Raw genomic sequence first — 24,566 nt, 5'->3', positions numbered from 1 at the left:
GATTCAGACATGATCAATGAGCATTAAAAACGACAACTAATCAATTCTATAAACACGCTGTCAAAACCCAAAAGCACAAGATCAATTTAGTTAGTTATACTTATGTATAAACTAACACATTGACCTCAGTTTGATACAAATAACAGCTACTTCTTTGCCTCTCTTGTGAGAATGATGACATCCACGGTGTAACGAGTGTGATGGACGACTGGACACTGAACAGACAGGAAGTGTGTTGACCGAGGAGGAGCGGTGGGCAGTGAGGCACAACATTGTGGAGTGGGAGTGGGAGTGTGTGTGGGGGGGAGTGGAGGAGGCAGTCAAAGCCGAAGTGAAGGGGCAGCCGGAGCAGGGCATTATGGGTGGGAATCTTAAGGGAAGAAAAGGTTGCAGCTTCCGCCCCGGTCTGCTTAGACTGGACGGTCCGACACGCCCATGTAAGCCATGCATCGCATCAGTCTCAGCCACCATGCAAAGGCCAACAAAATGGGTTAGAGGTGGACTGAACACAGTAGTTCATGTTGGTTTATACACATGGAGAAGTCATGTATAAGAACATAAGGAGCAGGGTGTAGAAGCTGCCATTGAGCAGTGAATCGTTCTCTGCATCTGCTGGCAGCTTCACCCTACTGTAAACCGGCTCCGTGTTGGGGCCAGGATGGCATAGAGGGGGGTTTGGAAGGGTGGGGAGGTGAGACTTTAGCACAGGAACTCCTGCTTACCCTAAAAGTCCCTCTCACAAATAGAATCACACTGAACCTCTCGCCTCATACCGCTGTAAGTGAGTCAACAAGAGGGGAAAATCAGACAAAAAACATGGTTAGAAACTACCAGTGATGATGAGAATCCAGCAACAGCCAACAAATAATATAATTTAGTGCAGATTTATGTTGAGATTCCAAAAGTGACCAATCAGCCTGATAAAGTTACTATTACCTTAAGGATAAGACTGGTTATTCTATATTTGTCTTATTGTCAACAAATCCCATCAAAAGACCAATAATGTGTTAGTCAGTGGTGGAATCTAACAAAGTACATTTACTCAAGTACTCTGCAGTACAGTTTTGAGGTATTTTATTTTTAGGTGCTCAACTTTATTTCACAGCTATAGTAACAACATGTAGCTACTTTTCAGATCAATATTTTATATGTAAAACATATGATCACTTTATAAAATATCCATTGTTGTAGATCTGACTACCCAACGGTATAATTTGTAATAATTATACTATGTATTAGCTCCCCATGACAACGTTAATGTCAATCAGAATCCGTATTTATATTCCAATAATGTATACAGTTTATGATTGATACTGTATTTCATGACCTAATCTGGGCCATTTTACATAATGAGTACCTTTATTTTGATACTTCAAGTACATTTTGCTGCTAATACTGATGTACTTTTTATTAATTAAGACTGTTGATGCGCGACTTTTACTTATAGTGGAGTATTTCTTCATTGTAGTATTGCTACTTTTACTTAAGTACTTCTTCCACCACTGGTGTCCTTCACTCAATACTTTCTGACTTTACTACCCTTTCTGTGGCACTCAGTCCCGAGTCATTGGTTACTACTGAAGATGCAAAAACTACTGAAGATGCTTTAAAAACAGGTTACAAATATATAGATTCATTTTTTAGAAGGCTCAGTGATTTCCAAAAACAGCTGGGCACTGTAGTTTTTGGCAAACGTTACTCAAACAGGAGGAAATTGCGCATTTGTTAGTGACTATTTTCAGTGGCGGATGAACCTACATTTCAGGCTCAAGTGAGTATTTCTTGCAGCAAGATGGTGTGTGTGGGATTGAGTCAAATAAACTACAGTGTGTGTGATCATGGTAATGAAGGAACATGTCACCCAGTGCAACAGCGTGACTCATTGATGTGTTTTTAATCGTTTTTGGACAACAACGGAGGTCCACAGCACAGAGGAATAAGATATATCAGACGATACTTGTTAGTCTGATCAATCATTGTTGGTTTTGGTCTTTTCATGGGATTTGTTTACAGTAAAAAATACAGAATATCACCAGACCTTTAATTAGTATGCAGTGAAGTTTAGGTGTATATATTAGATGATATATAATGTGTTACTCTACACTACATTGATGGAATATTTTATGCTCTCAGATGAGCTTTGTCATGTTGAATTCCTTGTTATATTAAAACCCTTCACTCCATTATGAATATATATCTCAATCTGATAAATAATTTGGCAATATAACTCCACTGTCCTGAAAACGTGTTCCTCTATATCCTTGTATATATATATATATATATATATATATGTATATACTTATACAAAATGTGCAGTTTTGTTACTTTAACATATAAATATCAACAAACTGCCAAATAAAGAAAATCTTTCATCAAAAATAGAAATTAGTTTCTTATCAAAAGTACTTGAGTAAGTTTATAAGTTGAAATACATGTTTTAAATGTGTTTCTTGTAATTCAGTGAAAAGGGGCTTCATATCCTTGATCTATTATTAACGTTATCTTGTAAAAGCTGGTGGTCAAGCAATGCTGATTGTGGATGTTGTATTGAAGTGCACAGCATAAATTAATTTATTCCATGTTATTTATGCAAAATACAATATAACTCTGATAGATGTAGTTTACTAAAAGGACATTCATTTCTTTGAAAATGTAATAAAGTAGAAGTACAAAGATCTTAGAAATGAAGTGCCTCAAAGCAATCCTTAAATACAGCGGTCCAGTCAAGGTGCACACATGTAGTGAAATGTTATCCTCTTTTGTTTTAAAGACCTTACCTGTGGACATGCTTTCCCCAGGAGATAAACCATCCAGGAGACCTGCTGAATGCTCCAGAGGCTGGGGACTGCTGCCAGGAGTGGTGGGGGGCTGTGGAGGAGGTAAGCTGGGTCTCTGCCGGGGCGGTTTGGGTGTCGGCCTGGCCTTAGTGAGAGTCCCGGCCAGCGAGGGCGGGGAGGAGAGAGACGGTGTGGTAGCCATCTGGATCTGTCCCGGGGAGCCGATGGTGGCGTACCCCTGTGGGTAGCTGAAGCCGTATGGGGAGGGGGTGCTGGGAGGAGTGGGTGACAGGCTGACTGGAGACGGCTGACCTGTCGACTGGTCGGACATGGCTCCTGTCTGACAGTACGGGCCTTTAGGTGGGATTGGGGCCAGCTTCTTTGCTGTGGAGACACAAAAAACCCAAAAAGGTTATGGACAGAACTGCAAGACTTGCAAGATATTTCAGCTGATGCACCAGATGGAGCAGAGGTGCTGTTAGAGAACGGCACTGAGCTGGAAAATAATTATCTGAAGGAAAAAAAAACGTGTTATCAGTTGTCTGGCTGCATAAATGATGGATTTTAAAACTTATTTTAGAGTTAATTAATGATCATCGAGGGATGCGTCTCACTAGTCTAATCAACCCTGTAGATCCACCAGTAAAATTACTCGTTAATGTGAGCATTCATTAGTAGAATCTGTAATTCTGCTTCTCCTGTTTTATAGCCTACAATCTGACAGTTAAAATGACAAAATGTTAGGTTGTGGCATCTTATTTTCTCACACACTGTATGGAAAGCATTTTGATGGATATTTATATCATAAGCAGTCAGCTTAAATGCAAGCTGAAACATTAAGGGGATAAATGACATGATGATAGATTTATTTGACAACAATCAAAGTATATACAAGACTGCAGTCTGCCAATGCCGACATACAATTGAATTGTTGAGGATAAAAAACAATAAAGCTAAAAGCTTATTTTCATCGTGGTCCTCTCAGGAAGAAAGAGGGTAAGATGGCAGACGTTCAAGACAGGTAAGAGTTATAGCAGTTTTCCTAGTTTTTCTTTTTTTCCTCTTTTGAAACAATGAATGAAAACAATTTTCTAGACTGATCTGACATGAGAAGATCCCTACAACTTAAATCTGGCTCATTTACAGTGTTGTTCTTTTAAACTGAATTTTATAAAGCTGATTTAGAGATTTAGAGAAAATAATTGAATAACAAATGTATTAGTTTTCTTAGACCGGGGGTACGAGAGGGACCTTTAATATGTCTCTTTGTTTATTTAACCTTGTGCTGCTGTAGCCTTTATGTTGATATGATTGCAGCTTGGTAACATTGCCATCATGACTGTTACAGAAAAGTGACTTTGACGCTTATTCAAACTAGGACTGCAACTAATTACTTTCATTGTCTATTAATCCTTATTTTCTCGATTAATTGTTTTCTGTATAAAATGTCAGAAAATATTGAAAAGTTCCTGTTATAATTTTGTACAGCTCATGATGATGTCTTCAAATGTCTAGTTTTGTCTAATCAACAGTCCAAAAAAAAGATATTCAGGTCATATATAACACAGTAAAGCCTCAGATCATCACATTTGAGAAGCTGCAACCAGCAAATTTTTGCTTAAAAAAATGACTAAAATGATTATTCGATTATCAAAATAGTTGCCGATTCATTTTCTGTCAATCGACAAATCGATTAATTAACTAAATTTGGAAATTGCCAGCAAACAGAATCTACTTAACAAGCTGCATGTCTGAAAAGGGGCTTTCAAATGAGATTAACAGATAGATGATGTTATGGATTCAGTGACTCATACAAGAAACAAAGGCCTGATTACCTCTCCTCAGGGTGTGTGGGCTGTGCTCAGAGTGCTGCGGCTGTCCACAAGAGGTCACTGTCCCCTGGATTCCCTTCTGTCCGATCACCGGAGACAGCTCCTTGTTCTTTAGAGTACTGAGAGAGTGAAGAAAGAAAAACACGCTCCAGTCACATGCTGTCCTGTTCATCTCACTCCTCTTTAATAATAATGTCAACCCTGTTTCCATGAATCTCTTTAAAAAAAATATGAGCACCCATAGTTCAATGTCAAATTGCCTGAGTGACCACTGCTGCAGACGGATGTGTAGTCTATACTGCGGTGCAGCAGAAACAGTTCAAAAGATCCCAAATAAACCCTGATGGCTTAATGGATTTTCCTTACTTTTACAGTGCAGTGCAGCCAGAATGCCAATGGGGAAAGGGCTTAAAGTTCAAAACATAACCAGTTTATACTCTGAGTGACTGACAGTCTCCGGCTCTGACTTTCAGCAGATGAGGCATGGATGGATGATTGAAGCTGCGAGGATTTAAAGCCGGGGTGGATAAATGCAGATGAACGTCTTTGGGCATTTTTCCAATATCAAACACCATGGTAATTTTGTTAGTTGATGTTGCTTTCCATCTTAAACATGCATCATTGTATGTGTGTGTGTGTGTGTTTTCATAGTGAAGGTCTGATCTTGCAGTGCACAACTCAGGGCTGACTGGGCCCACTGGCATGACTCATTAACGCCCACTTTTATAATGGTATTCACCGAAAGCTTTGAATTTCCTTTGTTGCCTGGCAACCGGCTCCTGAATATCCTGGCAACATGGAAAGTTATGGATTGCATACATGGCTATTTAATTAAAGATGGATTTGATAATGAAAATCCTAAAGAACGATTGATTTCAATGACTGACGGATTGAAAACCAAAGGGGAATTAAAAAGACAGAACATAGGGCGGAGCTGTCGGGAGTATCTGAATCTCACCCATCCCTCTTTCTCCTCACATCATCCCTCTCTCATGCTGTCCCTGTGGGGCCTCTCTTCATTTGTGTGTGAATTGTACGAACGAGTTAAGCAGGGTTCTGTATTTACCTAGTCGGCTTGGCTCCTCTCTCTCGGTTACAGGCACAGGCTGCCCATGGAGGGGGAGCAGAGAGGGGGGTGTTGGGGGGTTTGGGGGAGCTCAGGAACAGATCGTGGCGAGTAAGAACGAGCGGGGGTTTGATGTAAAGGGTGGAGCCATTCGTTTCGGACGGGGGCGCATGCGGAGCGTCGGACAGGGAGGCCTGTTTGGGCAGGTGCAGGGAGTTGGGTTTGGGGTTGGAGTTGACGTCAAGCTGCTGAGGGGAGGGGCAAAGGGAGTGGGGGAGTGAGGCTGGGCTGTAGCCAGAGCGGCGGAGGGGAGGGGACTGGCCGGGAGGCACGGATTCGGGACTGGGAGCGACGGGACGCATACCCGGAGGTGCACGGGTGTAGAAATGGTGGTGAGGGAGCGAGAAGGACGAGCAAGAGGAGGAGGAAGAGGAAGATGAGGAGGAAGGGTAAGGGGGAGGCGGTCTCTCCTCCTCAGGGGAGGGGTAGGCATAACAGGAGTCCGACCAATTGGAGGATGCATCATCCGAGCTGCAATGATAAAAATACCAAAGTTTCATGGGGAACTGTGGTGGTCTTCAGAGGCTGAAAAGCTGTTAAAGTGGATGAATTCATTAGTATCTAAAGGAACAAGAAATGGGATATATTGATTTATAAGTTTAAAGGATGACGCTGGCGATTTTCTATATTTTTCTTATTGTCAACAAATCTCATGTGCAGAACCAAACCAACAATTAACTCATCCTACTTACAAGTATTGTGTGTGTGTCCAAAGCCTGATATATCTTATTGCTCTGTGCCGTAGACCTCCGTCCTATTAAAAACACATCAATGATGATGAAACATGTTCCTTCATCATGAAGAGCTTGGTCACATTAGTTTGTCTAGAAACAGCTCCAAAGACTAATAACAGCGATCACATTTTCAGTCTCCAGAGAGCAGTTCCTTGTACAGCAGACACCAGGATCTGTTTATAGTTCTTTGCTAGCTTGTTGTGCTCCATATCACGACCTCTTGACTTTATTCTGAAGTTCTCTGACAAATTGGTGCAGTTTCTAAACTAACTACGGCAGCCATTGCCTTTGTGGCGAAGGAACATGTCACCCAGTGCAACAGTGTGGCTCATTGATGTATTTTTAATAGTTTTTGGACAACAATGGAGGTCTACAGCACAGAGATATGTCAGGATGTATCAGGCTTCAGGTACAAAAACTATAATTGTAAGTAGATCAGTTCATTATTGGTTTGGCTCTGCACATGAGATTTGTTGACAACATGTAAAAATATAGAAAATTGACAGCTTTATCCTTTAAGTTTGGTCCATTATGAGGGAGGGAAATCAGGCGAATACTAATTACTGTGTTAGGAAGAGAAGTAAGGGCTCCAGAGGGAACAGCACAAAGAAAATAAAGAATAGGTGCTCATGAAAGTCTTTTCAAATCACGAAAATGAAATAAAACAGAAAAGTCAATCACCTCATCCATTGCAGGGCCTTGCGACAATGGACTGTTATGCTGTTAATGATGCTTGGACTAATGGCAAAAACAAAACAGATCATTCATGCACATGCAGCAATGAGCCATTTCTACTGAACTACAGATGAACTTTCCTCAACTTTTCCTACATTTTATTATGCAAAACTCAACAGAAGTGAAAGTCTTTGCTTGCACCATATGATACACAGTATCACCACTCAAGCAGAAAATGAACTCCACACATGACTCTACACATTCAAGGATGAGAAATATTTAACAAAGAAACTTAAAGAGCAGTCACAAAGTATGAAATGACATGCTTCATCGGGAGCGAGACAGCAGGGTTCACACAGAGGTGACGAGGTGAGAGGATGAGCAGTTTGGAGGGGAAAACAGCAACAGACAAGAAGACGTGGGAGAGCAGACAGCGCTGTTCTGTCAGTTGCAGGACGCAGCAGCACACGCGGCGGGGAGGGGAGCAGCAGCAGGTGGGAGGTGGTGAGGGGGTGTGTGGGAGGGGGGGGGTGAAACAGGAGGACGGGGCACAACAGCCTTACCTGGCTCGGTCGCTGCTAGTGGGAGGAGGGGTGGGGGAGGGGGAAGCAGAGAATTCCCCAGGCTGCTCGGGGATGAGAGCGTCAGAGGGCGGGTAGGGGGGATGCACGCTCGGTGGCGTGGAGGAGGATTTACGCGTAGAAGAAGAGCCCCTGCGTGACACCCAAGAAGTGTCCATCACCCTGACACCCATGCTGCAGTGGGACAGAGATGCACAGCCAATCAAATCAAAGGAGGGCGTGTGTTGGTTCAGGGGGTCAGGTTTCCACACCCTAAACAGATCGTCCGGGGTGATGTTGCCCCTCGCGTGCTGCTGGAGAGGGATCAGCTTCTCTGTCCGTCATCTACACCACTAGTGCTTCAAAAAGGCCTGACCCTGGATCAGCTTCTAGGGTCACTGTGCTTCACTTATAAAGCCTTGTATGGTTCCACTTATGATCCACAGCATGCAAGAACATTTACTCTACTATCCCCTTTTTTATGACACATTCTCCTTTATGATAATGGTGTATGAGTGAAATGTAAACATTTTTGGTAACTGCAACACAGCAGCAGTTTGAATGAAATGAACAAAAATAGGATGCATGTTTTAGTCCCCTTGACATCATAACTGCTCCTCTCAGGCCAAAGAAATAACTGAATGGAATAGTTTGGCATTTTGGGAAATTTGCTTATTTGTTCTATTGTTGAAAGTTGCACAGTGGAAAAGCAGCACGAAAGCAGAGCAGCTTCAGTGCTTCGTATGTGTCTACACAGGATGCGTTCAGGCGCAGTATTGAGTGTTGGTCACTGGCATTTTGGCAGTGCTCAGAGCCCACCAGACAATTACTGGAGTTATTAGTTGGTAAAACAGAAAAAAAACATACTTGAAGCATAAAAATATGCTTCAGGTAAAACGTAAGCTGTTAAGTGGCCTGTGTTGACGGCTGTATTTATTTAAAATCATGGCTGAAACGCCGTGTCATATGAGAAGACCACTCTCATATCTCTATGGTAAATATATACAGCAACCAAGCTGCTGGGTCCAGCTACATATTGTAATAAGCGTATTTCCTAAAATGTCAAACTATTCCTTTACAGAGAGGAAAAACAGGGGCTAACTTAACCGTAATGTTGGCTAAGACTGCACAAGAAGGGGCCATTGTACTCACAGGCTGAACAAGTCTATCCAGTGCCAGACGTTACAAAGATGCTGCTTAAGTAAACACAGAGAGAAAGGCCTGCTTTGTTCATGTCACCCATTTGTCAGCCCTCTCTCTGCAGGAGACATTGAACTATAGGAGTCCAAGTGTCAGGCAGACCTGACCGGAGCATTAAACACACATGACGAATGAGAGACAGTTCCTGTCAACGTGCAGCTGAGACAGACATGATGAACAGACCGATGGGAGGATGACTGGAGTAAAAGGATCTATACTGTACCTTTGTATCTTCCTAATGCTGCATTGTTAAAACAGAGACAAGCAAAATGAGGACAGGAGCAAAGATCATGGGGGACAGAGTCTCCCCGGGCTCATTAATAGCATCATTATCAAAGCGGCGACGGAACTTTGGCAGGATAAACTTTTGAGACAAGAGCCAAGATGGAGGAGCAGCAGAGTGGAATGGGAAGGCTGTCCTGACGGGGGGCTGCAGGGGATGCGAGTCATGCTGAGTGTAATGAGGAGAGCGATTTGAGGGGTGAAATGTGCTCTCCCTGAAGTGCTTCAACCATGAGAGAAAATTATTGCTTCATTTAGCCCTAATTAGGTCAAAGTTTCCCTAATGAATTCAAGACAATCCCCCCAAAACAGTGGTTCTTTCATTAGTGTGGTTTCTTTGTGATGATGACATACCAGTACATCATGCGGAGAGTCGGTGGTATTATATGGCCAAAAGTATGTGGACATGCACTTTTTTTTATCTGGATCTGTTTCTTATGGTTTGGGCTCTCTTGTTCCAATGAAGGGAAATCTAAATGCTACAGCATGCAATAATATTTAGACAACAGTGCAGCTCCAACTTTCCAGCAACAGTTTGGGGAAGACCCGTTCCTGTTTCAATATGACAACACCCCTGTGCACAAAGCCAGGTCCATTAAGAAATGTTTTTCCCAGGTTTGTGTGGAAGAACTTGACTGGCCCAGAGCCATGATCAAAACACAATCCAACACCTTTGGGATGAAGTGGAAACAAGCTCCCAGAACCAGAGCTGGGTTGTGTAGTCACAGATACTCACTGGCCAAAAAGATTTTTTTCCCATATGTAGTGATTACAACACAAACTGCTGTAAAGAAAAAAAATCAGATTAACACCCCAGAAATTACTCTGTATTATCAAAATTTGAGCCATTAGGTCCAATGAAATTTGAAACGTCTCAAAAAGCCGCATGTACAAAAACGTTTTTTACATATACAGTACCAGTCAAAAGTTTCAAGTTTCCCTTGAATGAGAAACTTTTGACTGGTACTGTATGTCTATTGAGCAACTATCATTGGAATGAACAGGGCACTGTCTTGAGATGCAGTTTTTTTAATATATTGCTGATTACAATGCAGAATGTGAGCCAGACCTTAACATCATATCAGAGTTGTTGTTCACGCCAACTTCCAAGTCGTCATTATGTCTGGGAAACTCTGAGTTTTCTGAAAGCGTCGATATATCAGACTTAGTGCTTAATAGTACAGAAGTACTTGAAAATGTAGCAAACAGGGATGCCTCATGTCAGCCTAAGTCCATCATTCATGGTGATTAAACCCACAGATATAACGGATATACTGTTATAGTATATTGTCAGTGCACAGTATTTTTAATCATCACTCGACCAACTCTGTCTGTCTGAGTTGTCTAATAAATGCTCGCAAGCAGTAAACATGAGGATCTTTCCCATCTTTCCCATCAATCCCATATGACATGAACGCAGCATTATTGCTCAACAACAGTGTTGGACCTCACTGATGCTCTTGTGGCTGAACAGGAAAAATTCCCTGCAGCGAGGTTCCAAAATCTGGTAGAAAGCCTGAAACTAGAAGAGTGGAGTCTGTTATAGCAGCAGATTAACACCCCTGGTTTAGGATATGTAATGTCCTGGTGTCCACATACTAATGGCCATATAGTTTATTTTCTGCAGAGACAAGAGTCGTAAAAATCCTTAAACTGCTATTTATTTCCATCGTAAGTTTAAAATGATATTTTATGACCTAATCTTTTACACGTTAAAGATAAAAACGTCCAACTATTTTCTTTCACTTTCACACCGTTTGTAGTTTTTTCTGCCCTGTATGTAACCTTGTACGTGTTACACTCTGTCCAGGCTGCGTATAAAGATAAAGACAGCAATGATGATTTAATAGAACGTTTTTATCCCTCACATTACGGGGATACGGATCCCCAGAGGAGAAGATTTTAGTGTCTGAACATCAATTAACTTTTAAGAGGGATGTGCACTAAGTAAAACATTTAAATGTGACTATCAAGTTAAAGGCAGAATGAGTAGGATTTTACTAAAAAAAAAACATTGTATAGACTCTTACAAAAATAATCCCTCTCAATCATCACTTACGACCCACTAGAAGTGTGTGGCAGTGTCTATATCTGCGGAGACTCTGCCCTCCGACTGTATTCTCTTATTTTGCTGTGTTCAGGATGTTTTTGGGCTTCAATGCAGCCCGCCAGCCAATAACAGGTGCAGGGACTCTATAAGAACATAACACGCTTGTGGTGTCGTTGTCGCTGTTGTGTTTACAAACCACAGCCAAACAAATCCTACACATTCTGCCGTTAAGTTTCAGCTGTGTCCAATCCAACATCTTAAATACATAAAAACTGAGACAGCCTCTCTTTCAAAGGAGCAGAAGTCTCGCTGTGCTGAGCCCGCTGCTTCTGAGGAGTGTTGCTATTGAAAGCGAAGCTCTATTGATCAGACCCAGCACACACTCGGTCCAGGTTTAATTAGGCAGGCTACTTGTGGTCCCACGGCCGCAGAGCTCAGACTACCCACAGGGCCTGATAAGACCGAGAGTGAATTAAAGCATTAAAGAAAGAGACACAGAGACGGACAGAGAAAGAGAAAGAAAACCGAAGACTGGTTTTCAGCTAATCCTCCTCCACAGTGTGAGGATTGTCAGATTCCTCATTTCACAGACTAAATGTCATCTCTCTCTGTGTCTCCCTGTTCTCTAGGCTACATAAAAAGCTTAAAGGCAGGTACTGCAGATAAAGAGTGATGCACTCTCCTTTCTGTCCACCTCATAGTGAAACTGAGCTTTTCACCGGAGTCACTTCTCACATGAAACTTTGGTAATCACCGCGGGAATTCTCTCATTCTTACTCCACACGCACGACCCTGTCAAAAGGCAGTCATGTGGAAACTTTACGTGCCTCGTTGTGACCTTGTCTAGAAAAAATGTAAAGCTAACATGTCAGCTCAGCTGTCAGTTGGGATCCGCCCTGAATGAAGCTGTAAGTGCATCGCAGAGGTAGAGAGGTTGCTGATTGATTGCAACATGAGTGTAAAGGAGCCTGCATACTCTGAAATAAGTGCTTGCCCGACCATTTCTTTAACTCTCAGAAAATGACGAGCCGATATTCACACACCGCTCTTTGTGCCATGATTGGTCAGCTGTGTGGAGGACTTCTCTCTGAAGCTCTTTTCTTTCATTCTCGTTCTTTTCATCCTGTCACTTTTCACGTGAACAATCAAATGCAACACCATGAATGCCTGAAAATGTGCACCGTTATCCTCATATTTAAACTGCAATATGTCGTACCCGTCTTTTTTATAGAACTCCAGCATCATGTTGTCTGTGGCGACGCTGAGGGGCCGTCGGCTCTGGTCGCTCTGCCTACGATCCATCTGTTCCATGTCCGGAGACGGCATCGAGCTGTAGTTGGCATTGTGGTTGGTGTGGACGGGGCTACCGTAGTTCCCCGTGACGTTAAACTCAATTTCTAAGAAAGACAGAAGAAACAATTCAGTATGTTGTTTTGTGCAGAAACATAAATAGATCTTTGTATACTTTCTTAAGCCTTGGTATTTCTCTCCAGTGTTGGAAGAAGTACTCAGATAAGTAAAAGTTTACATCAATGTAGAAATACTAAATAATAATACTGATATATTATTATATGTGACATCATTAGATTATTAATAGTGAAGCATCAGTGTTAGAGCAGCATGTTACTGTTGTAGCTGCTGGAGGTGGAGCTAGTTTACACTACTTTATCTACAGTTAGCTAGTTTAGTCCAGTGGTTCCCAACCTAGGGGTCGGGCCCCTCCAAAGGGTCACCAGATAAATCTGAGGGGTCGTGAGATGATTAATGGGAGAGGAAAGAAGAAAAAACAAAGTTCTGATACACAAATCTATTTTCAGTTTTTGGACTTTTTCTCTAATCTTTGATTTTTGGTGAAATATTGGATCATTTGAACATTTATTGAAATGAAAGCATGTGAGAAGTTTAGAGGGAAAAATCACTATTTGGTGGAGCTGTTAACAACTCATAGACATGTGAAATGTGACCCCGACTACACACTGCTTTTTGTAAGACGTTAAAAGCCAAAAAGGTTGGAAACCACTGGTTTCATCTTTAACAATGTGTTGTATTTTAAAAGCTTGTTATATTATCCATTGTGTCAAATCTTCATCTGAAAAGTAACTAAAGCTGTCAAATAAATGTAGTGGAGTAGAAAGTACAATATTTCCCTCTGAAATGTGGTGGAGTGGAAGTATAAAGTAGCATCAAATGGAAATACTCAAGTAAAGTACAAGTACCTCAAAATTGTAGTACATGTACTATATCTATTTCCTCCTCTATTATCCCTCCTTACCTCCAGGGAAGAACCAGTCGGCATGTTGGATGATGGGCTCGATGATGCCGACGATCTGCAGGGAAACTGTCGTCATCATCTCTGTGATGTTGCTGCTGCAGACAGAAAATAGACAGAGACTTTTATGATTGGACATAGAGGAAAAGTAGCTGTCTGGATCATAAGAATTAACACTCAGGCTGTGATTAACACATTTTCATGATATTACAGACACATTAAAAAGAGAAAATTAGAGCCATTTCAAAAATGTGGGCTATTAAAATACTAATTAAAAGTTAAAGAGGGATAAAAAGTTTGTAAGATTTACACAGAGATATAAAGGAGGTGTCCTTCACCCTTCCCAAACTGCTAAGTCACCATCATGAATGTACTGTATGATAAGAATAGCCTCCTGGAGATGTGTTGGAGCTTTGTGCCTGCTGGCCATTTTGTTATTAGAACTTGTAGCACTTTGAGCTCTGAGCAGCATCATGAAAATCAGCAGCTCAATTTTTTTTTTCTGCAGAGAAAAATGAGAAAAAGAAGCTGAGCTGTGATGAGAGAATCCCTGTGGATACGGAGTCCTTCTCTTATCTGTCTGTCTTCTTCATCCACCGAGTTACTGCATGAAAAACAGATTTCTAGGCTGAACAGGAGGATGCAGAGCTGCTGCACCCACCCCAGCATGATAACAACCAGCCACAGTCACTAAAACACTAGAGAAAAGACACAGTATATGGACTATTTCAATTATATATTCGTTCAGTTCATTCTCTCTGTGTTATACAAGACATAGGAATAAATTAATTCATTGTGAATCCTACAATGTTGTAGGAGTGCAGTGCTAAGTTAGTGGCATATTCTTTTAAAATGTAACTTAAAGAGGACGTATCATGCACATTTCCAGGTGTATATATTTGTATTCTGGGGCTCTGCTGGAATATCTTTGCATGATTTAGAATTTAAAAAAACCTCCTTATTTATCTAATACTGGCCCTTTATGCAGCCCCTCAGTTCAGCCTCTGTCTGAAACAGGCTGTTTTAGCTCCTGTCTCTTTAAGCCCCCCCCCCCCCCCCCCCCCCCCCTCATCCTGATGAGCCCACTCTGTTCTGATTGGTCAGTTTAAGGAAGCTTCCTCCAGCTCCAGAGGCTACATAAACAAACAAAGGATTTCACTTCTTTTTCTCATTCTTTACTCAAAATATCAACTTCTCAAATACATCCGTAAAAGTTTGAGCCAAAATCCGATCCGAAATATGCAAATATAAAACAACCTTAGTGACAAAGGCTACGGAACGGACAGCTGTTTGTGAACGTGTGTGCATGATATGATGACATCACAAGGAGGAAGTAGAGGTAATATTGCAAACGAAGCGTTCAGAGCAGGTTGAAGCCCTGGCTTTTGACTTGCAGGAAGCATTTTTACATACGTTCACCTCAAGTTTTGGAACTTTGATCATGTTTAATATCATAACAGTATAAAACTAACAGAAAATCAGAGCATGATATAAGTCAGCAGATTTTAAGTTGCTCTTTAAAGTTTATATTGTTACACAGAAGTCAATAAGCTAACTCATTTCTGTATAGCTGATACTGTTTGTACGAATGCTGTCTTACCCTTCGTTGTGCGTCCACAGCAGGTTAGGTCCGAGGACAATAGCGATGTTTCCAGGTGTCATCTTGTTTACATCCTGGTATTCAGTCAGTTTGGAGAGGAATTTGATCAAATATCTGTAAATAGAGAAACAGGACATACTGTGGATCAGTCAATGAAACATTACATTCGTTTGGCAGACGCTTTTATCCAAAACAACTTACGATAAAAACAACTCCTGTAGGAGCAAAGAAGAAATTGGTGTTCAGCACCACAATCATTTGGAGTCGTGTTTCTGTCCACCTGGTGAATTTAAGTCCAATATTCACTCTCTTTTAGCTCTGTTTTTTTCTCTCTACCAACTCCTGAGGGAAATATCTGGCTCTTTAGTTGCTACATGCTCCACTATGTTCACCAGATAGTCTACAGCTACCTGTGTCTGTTTGGTGTTTGGTGCTCAGCAGGTAGTGTACAGAGGCTTTTTAGAGCTTTTCCTCTGAAAATAGCTGCCTGCTGTGGTTGAAAACGACCCTATGAGAGCGCTGAGAGTGAACTAAAACAGTAAAGTTGCAGCCGGACAGCTAAACAACGAGCTGAAACTTGCAGTAAAGCTCTGTAAAGCCGAGGGGAGCTGCAGAGTCACTGGTAGATCTCTGTAGGTTCATCACTATAAGTCACGCCCAACACATTACAGTCAAACAATTATAAAAAATATTGATTTTTTGATAGCCGCTTAAAGCTGTTGAGTTCTGCTAGCTTAAAGTTGTAGCAAACTGAGCTAATTCTCCTTTTTCCTGTGTATTTCATTTGTGTAGGAGCTGGAGCATGTGGTAGTGTTCACATGGAGGTTCAGCTTTACTATTTGTCAGAATAAATTGAGATAAACTCCAACGAAAATGAGATGTGTAAAGTAAGAAACGTGGGAAATAACAATGAAATACTGGGTTATACTTGCTAATCCTATGGATGACTGTGGATTTCGGCCCCCACCACTTACAATGAAAGCACATTTGAAGGGGATCTTTTAATAGCCAGTATGAATAAGAGGAATGATTACAGAGGAAAACCTCTTTCACTGTTCATACGGATATCTGACTGTTGTTTTAAGACAATTGCGAACCTATCCTCTAAAAAAAAGGTCAGTTTCCAACAGACTTACAGTGTATTTAATGTCGATTTTTGATTTTTTCATTGTGCTACATCAACACTTGCCTTCCACAAAACACACCGAGCTAAACCATATTATTTCAGTAAACTATTATTATCATTATTATTATTTTTTCAGTCTCTTCATGGGGGCTCTGAGACACAAAAATGGGCTAGTGGGTTTCTGTGGCTCTCGGAGTGTAGCTGAGCTGAATGACTCATCCAGAGCTGAACTACAGTTGAATGAACATCAGGCAGCTCATTCCAGCGAGCAGCGATCATCTGGACAGGTCTGACAGGTCTTCTCAGAGGAGGACTGTCTAAAAATACACCCTATTTGTGCGATTCGATGATGACACTGACAAGTGCTGCACCGTCTCGCTATTTATCCCCTCCTCTTCCTCTTTTTGCCGCTCCTCCTCTCTCTTTTGATCATGCGACAAGCCCTTCAACCAATATCTAACGCTTGCCTTAATCCAGCTGCAAATAGAGTAACGCTGAGCTGCTGAGGAACTAGATAAGAATTAAGAACAGAGGCGTTGTTCCCCCTCAAATATTTGAGATCGGATGGCTTTAGAAAGTGTTAAATTGTATTTTCACAAAAGGTGTTTTAAAAACCCTTAATAGTATAGTATATAGAGTCAAGTATATAAGTCACTTTTCTGTATGTTTTCATTCGTATTCGACTCTGACTCCCCTCTCTGTTTAGACTACTTGGCTCCTTCCAGCTAGAAAGCTCTACATGGTATCAGTGACGCTTGTAGAGCAGTCCTGTACACTCGTTGTTAAAGACAAAATGAAATAAAAAATCAATTTTCCCAGTTTTAATCCCATGTCCTGGGGTTAATTGTTCAGTTATCGCTCATTATGCCAATTGTAGTATTTTTACTTCCTGTCAAATGTTTTCAAATGTTTGAAGACTCATCTTGAACTCAGGGGCGTGAACAAAACTGTATCCAATCAAACATTAGCTTAATGCACCCATCATATAAAACCACCTTTGACCGCTTGTGGGTTGCAGAAGCTGCAGAACAGAGGAAAGTGTGTGTCATATCAGTGAAGAAAAACTTCAGTATTCATTAATTTCTCCCTCATCCTCCTCCTGATCTAACAGGGCAGATAAGGGAGGTCTGTATGGAAGCAAACAGTCCTTTACAGCTCAGTTTCTTTCTGCAGCTTTGACTTTAACCGCAGTGTGAGGTATGGATAACCAGCTACATAAAGCTTCAGAATTTCCCTGTTTTAAAGTGACTTTAGCATCAGTGGTTTTAACTGTCACCCACAACTAATTAACATTAGCATTAACATTGTCCTTTTCTATTATTAGAAGCTAAATTATTGTTTTTGTCAAAACAAATTGAAATGCGTGTTATAAAACAGGGGATGGACATAAAGAGATTTTTCACAAAGAGTAAATAGTGTCAGTAAAACAGCAGCTAAATGTTTGTGAGCTTTCTTTACTTAACATTAAATAATCAAAGCTGCATGGCTAGCTAACCAGCTAATTATATATAGCTAAATATAATGTTAATAAGTGACATTCAACTATAGTAATAAAGTTACTAATAGGAGTCGGTTTGATCATAAACATAGAAGCCAAAGCAGATCATTACTGGTAATAATTAGGTTTGGTGTGAAACTGAGAAACTAAGAAAGTGACTCACTTGAAGTTGTTGTTGTTGGCTGGGGGTAGTTTCTCGCAGGCATTGAGGAGAGCCTGCAGTCTCTTGTCTTGGTCTTGAATGCTGCAGGACCACAGAAAAGATGCGTTAAATTTCAGGATGATAACATATGAAGGTCTGTACTGATAACAACGAAATTATACTGAAAAGATACACACTTGGAGGCCTGGATCCAGTCATTGTAGAGTTCAAAGGTCATTAACGGCTCAGGGAGCTCCCGCAGGTAGGACTTCAAAGCACCTGGTGAGAACAAAATCATAAGATAAATGCATGTATGCATGTATGTGCAGTATCTGTGCAAATATAATGCAGATGTAACTGCGTGAGCTTCAAGTGTCTGTATGATCACCAGCAGGTGATGCATTTATGTATAGTAAGTGTGAGCAGGAGACAAGAGAAGGAGATAGAGAAAGAAAGAAGGAGAGAAGAAAGGCCTGATCCCAATGTCCACACTCACGGACTTTGAGGCACGTTCCCGCTAAGTCCACAAGGGCTTCGGGCTATCCTACTGTCAAATCGTCAAGTGCAATGAGGGCTCTCTCACAGACATTTTGAACCCTTTCTACACACTTTTTGTAAAGTCGAGGGAATTACCCACAGTTCATAGCATTGTGACGTTAAATACGAGGTTACAAGGGGAAAAACGGTTATGTACTATTTCGAGCCCTTGCAGCCTCTTGCACTCGAGCACTTGCCAGGTGACGTCAATTAAGTCCTTGAGGGTTCAGGGCTTAGGCCTTAGGGGGGACATGGGGATTGAGCCAAAGAAAAGAAAGAAAGAAAAGAAAGAAAGAAGGAAGAAAGGAATAAATAAGGAAAGAAAGTAAAGGAAGCTGGATGATGATAAATGAGGTGAAACCAGCTGTGAACTGATGAGCACTTCAGCAGCTCAATACAGAATCAATTCAATGGGATATACTGTGTTTGATTCAAGCCTCCATATCTCAAGAGAAGAAGAACAAACAGCAGCTGCACTCAGAAGACTGATGCAGGCCTGTATATATATATGTATATATATATCTTACTGTATATGTCAGTGATTGTATTGTTTTATATGTCAGACTCAGACCTTATATTTGTGTCTCATTTACCAGTTAGATTGTCTCAGTGCTTCCCTATAGCGACCAATATCTTACTGGTGATCAGACTGGAGACCAAACAGCCAAACACTCTGACAGGGTGAACAATCGTGCAGGTAAACTTGAGAGCGTACTAAGCAGTGATGTTGAGAGCAGGAGAGACGTGTTTACATGCACACAAGAAACCAGGTTCTTCATTCTTGGAAGCATGGTATGCTGCGTACCAGCATGCTCTGGTTGTGGGGCCCTGGGGCAAAAGTTTGATCCCTATTGACCCCTATCATATTGGCAGTACTCTAGAGCTGAAATGATTAGTTGATTGGCAACAATTTTGATAACTGATTAATTGTTAATCTTTGATTTTTTTAAGGCAAAGTTGCCCAAAAGTCGTTGATAATTCATTGGTGGTTCAGTATATTTTCTAGTTTTCACAGTTTTCTGTTATAATAAACTCAACATCTTTGTGTTTTTGACTCTTAGTCAGACAAAATGAGTCATCTGAATATGTTAACTTGGGCTTCAGGGACTCATGATCAGCATTTTTCACTATTTTCTGACATTTTATACACTTGTTGATTATTAAAGAAATAAATTCTCATAAAAAAGAAGCTGTGAAATTAAAAAAGGCAAATACAAATAAAGAACACAGAGAAGGCTTGGACCAGCAGCTAATTAGTGCTCTCACTTTTTTGCATTTCACAGCCCTTTTCCCTCCTGAGTATTTTCACTGACCAGTCTGGGAAGCCCTTTTCCCCTGTCTTCCATTGATTAAAGAAAATAATTGTCAAACCTATTGATAGTAAAAAAATAATAGTTGGTTGCAGCCTTACAGTGCCTCTCATGATGGAATAATATGACCTGTTCCTCAGTTTTCTGTTTGCAAGTTGATAAAACACAATTTTACAACAAATGAGTTCAATATAAACTAAAGTAATTAAAGTCTTAAAACTTTTGACACAGAGTCCCTCTTCAACAGCAGGACCATAAAATGGAGGATTCTAGCAAATTTTAAATTAATCAAATTATGTAGACACAAATGATCCGGAGAAAAGCTATGAGTCTGGGGCAACAAATACATTTCCCAGTAGTACCTGTGCCGTGACTGTGCAGAAAATGTCTCATCACGTGCTTAGAAATTATACAGACCCAGATATCTAGTACAACAAGCAGTTCAAAACAAACAGAAAACTATTTCTGAACTCTGTTTGATCAGGACTGGTGGGTGGCAGTGTAATTTTCCAGTGCTGAGGAGGAAAACGACAGCTGACTGGGTTTCTCTCTGACTTGTCTTCTTCTCTCTCTGGTCTGCTGCATTCATTTCCCTCAGGGATGCGTGGGATGGATGACAAACAAACCAAGTCAGGGCATCCCTCACTGGGAGACAGCTTGGAGGCTGCTGTTGTTCTGTCTGAGCGTGTACGTATACATGTCTGCCTGTCTAGATCTGTGTATATACACAGACATGGAGTTTGTGATTGGATTAAATAAACATATTAAATGATAAGGCTGGTGATTTTCTATATTTTTATATATTTATATCTCATGTGCAGAGCAAAACTAACAATGAATTGACCTACTTACAAGTATTGTGTTTGTACCTAAAGCCTGATATATCTTATTCCTCTGTGGCGTAGACCTCTGTTGTTGTCCAAAAACTATTAAAAACACGTCAATGAGCCACACCGCTGCACTGGGTGACATGTTCCTTCATCATGAAAAGTTTGGTCGCATTAGTTTGTTTAGAAACTCCAAAGACTAATGACAGCGATGACGTTTTCAGTCTCTGGAGAGAAGTTCCTTGTACAGAAGACGCGGTTCTGTTTACAGCTTTACTTGCTTGTTGTGCTACATATCACAACCTCTTGACTTTGTACTAAAGTTCTTTGGGAAATTTACAAAGTCAAGAGGTTGTGTTCCCGTGCATGTACAGTAGCGTTTGCCTTAGGCAGCATTCAGACCGACATTAACTCTGCGTGTTGGGGGTGCCAACACAAAGAGCTCCAGCAAAACACTGCAGGGTCGTCCAGCGAAAAAGTTGAACCAGGCTCAACTTTTGCTGCAATGCAACATGACATCATCCGGCAAATAAGATTTATGCAAGTGCATATTGGTGGATTACTTTGTAACGTGAGCACTGTATCCGAATGTATCTCACACTTTCCAGAGTTGTAAAATCCTGCCTGTGAGTTTTACAAACTGCTGTGTGGTATTTTGGTGTCTGAAAAGCCATCTGTAGCTTCAACTGGACTTCCTGGATTGTATTTACCTTAAACAACACACTTCCCTCAATGCAACCCCTTGATTTGTTTCAACACAGAGCTGTTTCCAGTCTGAATGCAGCCTTACAAGGAACTACTCTCCGGAGACTGAAAACATGATTGCTGTTATCAGTCTTTGGAGCCGTTTCTAAACAAACTACCATTCCCAAACTCTTCAGGGTGATGGAACATGTCACCTAGTGCAGCAGAGTGGCTCATTGATGTGTTTTTAATTATTTTTGGACAACAGAGGTCTATACCACAGTAATCTCTATAAACAGATATCTGCATACAAATGCAGAATCTGTAGGCGATTTTGGTTTGTAGTCTGAGTAGTATTGACCAATCACGTTAGAGCGAGCTTTGGTTGCATGCAGGTAAACAGTCAATGTGGAGAGCAAAAGAGGCAGAACGCATTGGCCGAAATGCAATCTTGGAACCCATCGGCTATCATCTGACGACAATTTCGCTTTTTATTAGCTTTTTTTTAATTTATCTGCATTCATATGCATATATCTGTTTATACAGATTAGCCGAAATGTTGTCTGAACCATCTTAAGTTACTAATCGGACTGTAAACAACAACCAGTGCACGGAAGAGGAAGTCTTGGCCCAGATATCCGTTATCCAGATATCTGTTGCCTTCAGAGGCTAAATCGTCATCAGAGAGCCGATGGGTTCAAAGATTAACGGCACAGAGGAATAAGATATATCTGACTTTGGATACACACACAATACTTGTTAGTAGATCAATTCATTGTTGGTTTGGCTCTGTACATGAGATTCACTCACAATAAGAAAAATATAGAAAATCACCAGGCTTATCCTTTAAATGTAGGGAAGTATGTTAAACCCACAGAAGATGCTCCTCTACAGTAGTTTGCTATATTTATGGAGCTGCTTTTGATTGAAACTGATGGAAGATGAACCCCTGCACGCCCCCACCCCCAACCACGATCGCTGACCCCCAACCCAGTGGGACCAGCACACAAATTAGATTTCCTATTGGCGCTAACCCAGTTTAATCTGGAATCATCAGAGAGGGATACGGCATCGACTCGGGATTCATCTTAACGCTCTCTCTGGTCACTCCACATGCTCCAGTGAACGCAGCTGATTGACTGACTTTAATTTGATGTTTAATAATGAAACATATTGTTCCTGATGGGTGAAAATATTGTATCTCCAGCTTTTGTGCGTTTCATGTTCAGCTGAAATATTACCATCTCCATAAATTACTCTGACTTTTTTTTTTTTTTTTTGAAATGCACGGTTTTCAAGCTAAAAATATTTTCCACAGCTCCTGAAATGTTTTGGAGTTTTTCATCTGACAACAGCATTATCCTGCAGTCAGTAAAGATGCAGCATCCTTAAAAACATATCAACAACAGCATCATAAAAGCTTTGTAGTCAGTCACGGTTCTGATTTAAACGCAAGTCAGTGACAAGCAACAGAAAGCAACAAAGATAATAGAGTTTGTTTTTTGGTGCAGCCTGTGCAGAAGATGAAGAATCATTTTGACAATAATCCCAGTTATATTTGGAGTTTATCACTATGCATTTTGGCAAAGTTTATTGAATATCTCTACTAAAAAAGACAGAGAAGCAAAAAAGGACAAAAACGTTCTGCTTGTTTTGATTCTGATGTTCTTGTTGCAGCAACTGAATCCTAATCAAGTCTAAAGTAATCTTCTAACTCTCATGTGTCGCCCTTACATAACACTTTCAAATTAACCTCCAGCAAGAAAATTAACTGCTGAGCTTGACGTATGACAACAGCAGAATCAGTAATATGTGAGGATTTACTGAGGGGCAAACACAAGTTGTGAAAAACATCTTTAAAATATAATATAACAGAGAGATCTCTTCAATGCGGAGTGACTGCCAGATCATTTGGCAGCTTAATTACGATGTTCATTCCCATAAATTGTTTTTTTCCCCTTCGTGTGGAAGTGAAGGTGGGAGAACAGATGTCTCAGTAATACACAGACGCGAGGGAGCAAGCCAGAAATGTGCAGAAATTAGATTCCTAAAGCGAAATGGGTGCCAACTCATGAGTCTACCCCTGTGAGGAGAGTTTCAGTTTCTAGATGATGGTTATTAGTTGTCATGGCAACAGATTAGGTTGCATGCTCACCTGCGATGGCGTGTGGGTCCGCGGAGTACTCCTGAACGTCTAACACCCCACAGTCTAAAGACGCCTTCAGCTTCTTCAGTTTGGAGGCTGACGGAGCGATTCTGAACAAACCCTGAGACACAAAACATGATGACACGAGTTAGAGCTGACGATGACAGTCAGGAGTTCAATGAAAAGATTGAAATAAAAAGAGATAATTGATTACTGATACATAAGAGGGCAGTCAAGGGAGAAATTAATGAAAAAGTGCAGACAAATACAGTATCTTACTCAAGGATATGACAATGTTTCAACCGAGAAAACACCATTTGTGGTCAAAATGTCATATTTTATGTGTAGATAATTGCTACTTGCCAGCTGCAAAGAATTAAAGTATGTGAATGGGCTTCTTGATTATTTTCTGTACAGGACATGACAGGAAAGATGTTAGTCAGCAAAATAAATAGAAAATTTAATGTGAATTTTTATCCAATTTATAACTGTAAAATTCCCCAAAATAGATGCTATTTACATCAAACAAAGAATGCATAATGCAACCAATAGCATAATTTATCCACTCCACACTTCCAGTTTGTGATGCAGACTCTCTGTGAATTTTATAATATAAATTGCTAAACTGCTAAATGTAAAGTAGGGATTTCTGGCACAATGTCACCAAAGTGCACAGAGAAGGAGAGAAGTCTGAAGCAACACTCGTAGTATAAAGAATATATTTATGATCACAGATAATAGATCAAGACATAACAGAGTTGTTCTTTATACTACAAGTGTCTTTCATAAAATCCTTGTCTCCAAGCCTCCAAAAATAACCCTGATGACATCACTATGAGGTCTTCAGGGTTATTTCTATTTTCAGACTTGCTCCTCTGAGCAACAGAAGACGCTGTTTGTTTTTTTCACAGGCCGAGTAGAGCTTCTTATTAAAATGTGTACAGATAGCATCAATGAACTGATCTCACATCACGCTCATCAAACACAGTAAATTTCAACAGATAAAGCCTACTGTCAATATATATACATAACTCTTATTTCTGATCAATTTCCTTTTTTTAAGTTAATTTAATTTGATACGATTATTTATTTTAAAAAATATATACATCTTTATTATAGTATATTTATGTATATTCCAAAATGTTGGGCAAAAATATCAATTAAACACTGCATTTCTAATTCTTTACTTAG

General features: G+C 40.6%; 2 protein-coding genes across 10 annotated transcripts in view; one reads left to right on the top strand and one right to left on the bottom strand.

Annotated features, from left to right (window-relative positions):
- Positions 1-24,566, bottom strand: part of LOC121886755 (rho GTPase-activating protein 44-like) — a 105,701-nt gene that overhangs the window by 3,605 nt on the left and 77,530 nt on the right. For 2 of the 6 annotated variants that reach the window (XM_042396997.1, XM_042396995.1), the window contains exons 11-18: positions 23,385-23,496; positions 18,069-18,150; positions 17,893-17,973; positions 15,106-15,219; positions 13,509-13,600; positions 12,453-12,633; positions 4,613-4,728; positions 2,778-3,161 (exon numbers count right to left, since the gene is read on the bottom strand). In XM_042396997.1, coding sequence (XP_042252931.1) covers positions 2,778-3,161; positions 4,613-4,728; positions 12,453-12,633; positions 13,509-13,600; positions 15,106-15,219; positions 17,893-17,973; positions 18,069-18,150; positions 23,385-23,496 — 1,162 coding nt within the window. Of the gene's footprint in view, positions 1-722; positions 776-2,777; positions 3,162-4,612; positions 4,729-5,675; positions 6,207-7,707; positions 7,900-12,452; positions 12,634-13,508; positions 13,604-15,105; positions 15,220-17,892; positions 17,974-18,068; positions 18,151-23,384; positions 23,497-24,566 lie in introns of all 6 variants that reach the window. The other 4 variants (XM_042396996.1, XM_042396994.1, XM_042397000.1 and 1 more) reach the window with 3 other exon arrangements.
- The window catches only part of LOC121886756 (testis-expressed protein 47), a 68,055-nt gene that overhangs the window by 13,373 nt on the left and 30,116 nt on the right, over positions 1-24,566 (top strand). Inside the window, exons 9-11 of one of the 4 annotated variants that reach the window (XR_006092836.1) lie at positions 2,799-2,879; positions 3,763-3,798; positions 20,317-20,405. The gene's annotated coding sequence lies outside the window, so the exon portion shown is untranslated. Of the gene's footprint in view, positions 1-2,770; positions 2,880-3,762; positions 3,799-20,316; positions 20,406-24,566 lie in introns of all 4 variants that reach the window. The other 3 variants (XR_006092839.1, XR_006092837.1, XR_006092838.1) reach the window with 3 other exon arrangements.

This window comes from Thunnus maccoyii, chromosome 20, assembly GCF_910596095.1.
Source record: "Thunnus maccoyii chromosome 20, fThuMac1.1, whole genome shotgun sequence".
In the NCBI taxonomy this organism is placed as follows: Eukaryota; Metazoa; Chordata; class Actinopteri; order Scombriformes; family Scombridae; genus Thunnus; species Thunnus maccoyii.
The sequence above is the reverse complement of the archived record's forward strand: the minus strand, read 5'-3'. Positions and strand labels throughout refer to the sequence as shown.